We start from the raw sequence: 6,764 nt of genomic DNA on the forward strand, positions 1-6,764 counted from the left end.
ATTCTGTTTTATGTGCAATTTTATTTAGAACGTTTGAATGGTAAAAGGATATCATGTCTGCCCTTTGACGTCCTCAGTCACTGTTACTACCCCAACACTAGATGTTGCTGTTTCTTTAGATGCTCCTGAATGTTAGTGGAGTTCAAGTTTTCTTTTTGACTGTTATAAACTGGCTTGATGTTACTTACCATATATAAGTTATTGAGCTTTGCTGGCATTCTAATTAATAAATGATCAATCAAGTATGATCCCACTCAGGGGTACTGATATTGTTGGTTAGGAATTGTCTTCAGTGGCAATCTGACAACATGATCATTCTTTGATTTACATTAATAGTTGGTTGGGTAAAGCCTAGGTACAAAAAATAGTCACAACTGTGCTTGTGGTAAATGGGAGTGTCTGTGAACTTGGGTTATTGGTGTTAGATGGTAAGAGTTCATGGCGAGAGAACCTTTTGACCTTTCTACGTCCCTTGGAGAAATGTTAAGACACTTTAACCCCCTCTGTGAAACAATATAAAACATTAAATACTTACATAAGAATTCATTTCAGAACACAGAATAAGAATATGACATTCGGTGGCCATGCAAGTCAATTCAGAGCACAATGTCTTAAAACATTTACCAGCAGTCCCTGGATACCAAAGCAGTGCTGAGTTTCCTGCCTCCCCAGACAGATGTGTAGATAGTCTCTACTGAAAGGCCCTGACATCCTGAGCATTTAGGGCTATGGGGAATAGGAAGTGTGGACTTGCTTTTTCTTCTAAACATGAACAAATGAATATCCATCAGAACGCATACACTTTATATACTGTATTTATATTTGATCTTATGAATGCTTTAAAGGGTTCCAAGTAGTGAGGAGTGTGTATAAATGTATACATGTGTATAAAATATAAATAGTATAAATGTGAGGATGCAAATACTCACATTCAGTCTTGTTTTTACTCTATCGTGTAATGTTTATTATTAGGGGCTTTGACTACTAATCTAGACCGCGGGAGTACAATCCCATAAACCTAAAACAATTGTATCTGTATATTTGACTGCTGAGGAATTAGCTTATAAAATATTGCCAGTCTTTCAAGTTAGTCTAGCTTTCTGTTTACAGAGTGTGGCATGTTGTCATTAGGACAATTGGAAGGGAAATACCTCAAGAGCCGAAGGCAGGAAACTTCCTCTTGCAGCGTGGACCTCTTAATGGGCCCAAAACACCGGCACTCAGAAACACTCAGTCACAGGCATTGACCGTATACAGTAGGTTTACAATATTCAATATTTATGTGATTTGAGTATTTGTGCATTATTTTAACATTTAAACAACATTTTGTACTTTTCCTGCATCTGTATAATGTTATTGAACTGGTCCTCATGAATCTCTCCCTATGGCACTTGTGTTGTATATACTTATTCAAAGTACGATGAGAGGAGCTACCATAACACTGTGTTTTCATTGCCAGCATACTGTTCTGTATAGGTAATTGGTTAGTTAAAATAAATATAGCATTAAAACCCTCATTCATTTACTTCTTCTTTGTGTGTTTTAAATCCCAGTCAAATGTGTGTATGATCACCTCCCAAATGGTCATTTTTTATTATGATTTTCTGTACATTGAATAACATTCTGTATCCCCCCCCCCCACACACACACACCACCACACACACAAACACGCACACACACATATTGGGATTTGTCTTTCAACAGTGACAGGAAAAGCTGGGTTGCGCTTGCTCAATGCACTTCCCTCTCAGTGCATGAGGAGACCTACTGACACCTATAACAAGCATTCATAACTGGCCACTTTTAGTTTATTCTAGCGCCAAAGACTTTCTTCAAAATGATCCTCTTCCTACTTTTCCCAGCTCTGGTTCTAGGTATGTGTATACGTTTATTTGCAGTTCTTTTTTGAAAATATAATTTTGTGTTTGAATTTCCGGAGCGTTGAAGGTTCCCCTTTTAAGGGGGATATGTTCATGTATTGATTGCTCACTGTGGAAATGTTACAGAAATGCTCTGGAAGATAGAAATCAGAGATTAGGATTTTCACAAACTTTTTCTAACACTACTAATACTAACTAAATCTATGCAAACTTCTAGGTGAAATGGAACTGCCAACCAATATATCAGCAAATGTTATAACAGAAGAAGATGGTAAGACCTATTTTGTTGTTTTCTATTGTTACTTAAGACTTAAAGTAAGATATTGGCACAACAATAATGAGATTATGGGTAATTGACAGTGTATAACAGTTAATAATTCGTTTTTTTGATAGCTTGTTCAGAAAATAGATTATAGTCTCTGTCTAGTGTGTGTTGTATTAGGCAGACTAGATATACGGATGTGTGGTGAGCAACTTTCACTTTCAGAGAGCTTTCAGGTTGAGCAGGAGCACCATGACTTTTCCCAGTGCAATGAGACACTCTTGGAGAAAGTGGCTGATGAGTATTGTTCTTGGCCATTTGACGAGATTATGATGACCATGGACAAAGAAACGTGGTGTGACTGGGGAAAGGTTATCAGGTGAGCACTTGTATTTGCACTCAATGCTTGAGACTGGAAATCGAATTTCTTCTTAGGGAAGATTTTACTGCCGCTTTTGTGTGTCGTGTCTGTCAGGTCAGCATTTTATATTTTTTGTGACCTTAGGTCCATTTGATTAATTGTGTGAAGCTGCATAGAGACGGTTGAGATTTACAACAACACTGTTTCTATGCGTGCTTATCCTCCACACCCAGTGTTGTATGACTCATAATATGACAGCAGACTGTCATATCAGTAATGTTTTCTGTCATCCATTTTACTGCCACCTCCGTGCATATGCCACCAAAGGAACCAATCTACAAATGTATCTGAAACTGAGTTATCTATTTTTAACTTGTTCATGTATATCTGACAGCTACTGTACGTTTCATCCAGCTAGAAAAATGAAACTAATTCACTTCTTGCCTTTACTACAGTTGGTTTTTACATTATATCAACACGTTTTGACCCTTACAGTGGTTAGACCACATCCTGTTGACAGAAACAACACCTTCGCATAGTTCATTGAACTAAGTAAGGTGGACCAAAGGTTGACTGATTTAAGTAATCAGTCATAAATATGTTACATAGAGGATTCACATAACCTTTAATCTAATGAAAAAAAATAAAGTGGTATGACAACCTATCTCATCTCACTTTGTTATAGGTGACTGTAAAATAAATGACTAACTGTAAAACATAAAATAAAAACATTGAATAAATAATGAAATGATTCACCCTGAAATCAACCACTCCTGAATATCCACAATTCCCAATGTCTTCTTTGATTGATTCCCAGACCATACAACGACTTGAGTGTATGTTTGGAGACGATGGCTTCTTATATTGGCTGCCGTTACCCAAACAATGGAATCCAAGAATTGTTCTTCAAGACCCACACCCAGTACTTCCATGATTGTTATACTGAGGAAGAGGTTACCCTGGAGGCACCAAAAGGAGTCGTACTTGTTCTGACCCTCGCTCCCATCAGTCTCATGATAGTCTTGGTTTTCCTTGTGGCGTGCAAGAGAAAAAAGGACTGAGATGGAATGTGATTCAGGTGGTAATGTTGATTGGGTGTTATTGTATTTTCATGATACAATGATCTTGTGTATGGTGGGAGGTACAATTAAAATCAATCAGTATGCATGTTGACATTTCTGAAAAAATAAGCCTCCTGCTTATTTTGCGCTTCTATTCATACTGTGTATTTGTAGGGTCATCATCCAACAAGGTTTTGTAATAAATTTCTTAACCATTGTGTTATCTTCGGGTCATTCTGACCCATCAGTCATTGTGACCCACCGTCGTATTGCGACAAATTTACCTCATACAAAAACAAAGTGACGCATTTTCTTTTAACTGTCGGGCTGTCTCAGACCCTCCACATTGGAATGGTTAAAAGAAAATAATTTTTATTTGTTTTTGTATTGGGTAAAATTGGGTAAACACAACGATGGTTCGTTATGAACCTTTGGGTCATGTGACCCGAAGGCAGCACGAGGGTTAAATCTTCATCATCAGTCATAAACCCATTCTGATTCTGATATGTTTTGCATTGAAGTGTTACTTGTTAGCCTTCTAATTAGTACATTTTAAAACCATACTAAAGCATTTGTCGCATAGTTTTTGTCTATCAGAAAATATTCTATTGGAATATTCGAATCACTTGTGATGTTACGCTGTGGGACCCACATTCAAACAGTCACATATTTGTGACGCTACTCATTAATGGGTTAATCTGCTGTGCCACAGTAAAAAATGAAATGTTCCAAGTTTGAGTTTTAACAATTTACTTTATTAGTCAGTGTATTAATTTAGGTTGATAATACCGGAAAAAGAAACGGTAGTATCCTAATCAACACTTGTAAAATCAACAAAGTTAAACCTCAAATAACCTTCACATGAATTCAATATAGTTAGAACTTGAGAGTCTGCACCAGGCCCATGCAATACTTTCATAGCACCACCCTCAAACAAGTAGCCTACGTAACGCAGATAAAATATTATTAATTTAGCTATTTTAAAGCTGTTCAGACAATTCAATAAACTTTTCTGCTTCAGCATTCAGTAATACTATATAACTGGCGCCCTCTCCAGGTGGGTTTTCTGCTTTCCCTGGTCAACAACAGACCAAGAAGAATCTGAATAAAAGGTGCCTTCAACGCACAATTAACTTTAACAGTACACTTTTAAACGTTTATGTATCTAACCTTTATGCAGATGGAACTCCACTGAGAGAAGTTCCTCTTTCAAGGGAGCCAGTCACAACAATAGAACACAGTTCTATGAAACCTCTGTGACAAAATTGAACAAAAAGGAATCAAAAGATGAATAACAAATGTGAATTTAAAATAAATAAATAATAATAATTACACTCTTCAGTGACTATCCTTCTGAAATTGCTCACAGGTATCACAAAAATCTGCAGTGGGGGTATTTAATTTTTATCAATTGCTACTTGAAACTGAGATCCACTCTCCATCATAACCTAAAAAGCAATTGTATTTTTTTTTGATCAGTGGTAATTAATTTTCATGCACACTGCAAATATAACACATTCAACAAAACATTTGCTCTCAACTTATACAAAGTACTCCCATAACTGTGAACCGTGAACAGTCAACTTGGAATCAGTCCTGATTCCAGCTGAACAGGTAAACCTTGTAATGTGCCATGCAAAGACATTTCCTTACTGCATTCAGAGGGAAAATATCCAATGGGATATTAAAATGTGTATTCAAATGTGTGGCCTGATTGTCAAGAATGGAGTGAAAGTACTGTAGTGTACTTTTTTACAACACTGAATTTGTGTTGCCTTTTGACGGTGTCTTGTTTTCTTAGCATGATGTTTTTTATTTGTATTCTTAGTACCGTAGAATGGAGATGCCAAGTAATTTATAATGGGCAAAATGTCAAAGTACAGTATATGTACAAAGGCCTATTGTTTCTGTATATTCATAAACTTGAATGATATTCTTTCTGCTTTAATTATATTATGTAAAACTATAGAGGGTACCATTTCTGGGTAAATAGTAAATACTAAAAATAGTTTTACTGTATCACTTTCAAACTTATTAATCAAACGTCCAAACATTTGGAGAAAGAGTTTTCATAAGTGTACTTAAATTTTTCAACTGATGTGTCTGTGTATATATATATAAAGGATGCATACTTACTATCGAAGATTGCATAGATTAAAAAGCATACAACATACATTCGTTGCTGCTCATTTACTCTTCAAAATGCAATATACTGTGCAGGTTATAAGTCCAACATGGAGGGTCCAAGTCAAATATTTTTTTCCAAAAGATGGTTTCTGTCATTTTAGTTAGTTCTTATCACGCTGATGTCTATTCAAGTGCTAATGTTTCTGATCAGTTTATTTTTAATTTGTTATTTGACAATACAAAAAGGTGTTAGTGTGTGCTCACGATTGGGTCGGGCGAGTTTATGGGTGGGACCTCGATACCGCGGCTCCACCACCCGATCACTACTGCGCAGACTCTGGCTCCAAATTACATCACCACCGCAAGATGGCAGCCCCCATATTTTGGCTTCATCTTTGAACAGTGGGAGGAAGTGGAAACGCGTCGTCCATTTATATACAGTCTATGATCGAAATTACTATAGGGTCGTCTCTCCACTCCAATCGTTCTTATATATTGAATGGCATCGATTGCTCTACAGGACATGATCATCATTTGATACCCCTGGTGGTTTATTGTTTTAATAATCTTTCAGTCCCACCCCAATACTAGCTGAAGTTGGTTTGTTATTCTTTGTCTTTGTATTTTTTTTAATTCAGCTTTCTAATTTAAATGAATAAGGGTGGGGCTCTCCAAGTTCACAAGGGTTAAAGCACAGACACACACATCAACTATTTTGAGGCCATAACCATCAATGTCTAACATTTATAGTGACTCCTATCAGCTGTTTAGCCTGGTCCTAACCAAACCCTCGTACATTTCATTTGTACAGAGGGTCTGGGCTCGCTCCATTGACAAGCGTTAACTTCCTCGAAGGCGGGTACTCTGTTTAAGTTTAAAACTATTGGATCTGCCCAGAGCCACTCTGATCTGCCATAACCAATCGCTAGCGTTTGCCTTAGCCAACTCCTTCACCACTACTGTAACGGAACTAGCTGCCTTAGCTGGAAAATCTAACTTTTCCCGAACCCCGTGGGGAGGAGGGCCACAACATCATGGCCACCAACAAAACTTAGCAAAGAAGTTCTTGCTCC

At 37.1% G+C, this 6,764-nt stretch overlaps 1 protein-coding gene across 2 annotated transcripts; it reads left to right on the plus strand.

The window, feature by feature from the left end:
- Positions 1-1,186: 1,186 nt before the first annotated feature.
- LOC136950606 (receptor activity-modifying protein 1-like) lies at positions 1,187-4,051 on the plus strand. Of its 2 annotated transcripts, XR_010877498.1 has the most exons (6): positions 1,187-1,256; positions 1,705-1,874; positions 2,098-2,151; positions 2,368-2,521; positions 3,321-3,760; positions 4,016-4,051. XR_010877498.1 is itself a non-coding variant. In XM_067245045.1 (5 exons), exons 2-5 carry the CDS (start codon positions 1,838-1,840, stop codon positions 3,562-3,564), a joined length of 489 nt encoding a protein of 162 aa, XP_067101146.1. In that variant the 5' UTR covers positions 1,187-1,256; positions 1,705-1,837; the 3' UTR covers positions 3,565-3,788. The 2 variants fall into 2 exon arrangements, 1 of the variants encoding a protein (XP_067101146.1); XM_067245045.1 differs by lacking the exon at positions 4,016-4,051 and having other exon boundaries at positions 3,321-3,788.
- Positions 4,052-6,764: the final 2,713 nt, after the last annotated feature.

Source organism: Osmerus mordax, chromosome 10 (genome assembly GCF_038355195.1).
Source record: "Osmerus mordax isolate fOsmMor3 chromosome 10, fOsmMor3.pri, whole genome shotgun sequence".
Lineage (NCBI taxonomy): Eukaryota > Metazoa > Chordata > Actinopteri > Osmeriformes > Osmeridae > Osmerus > Osmerus mordax.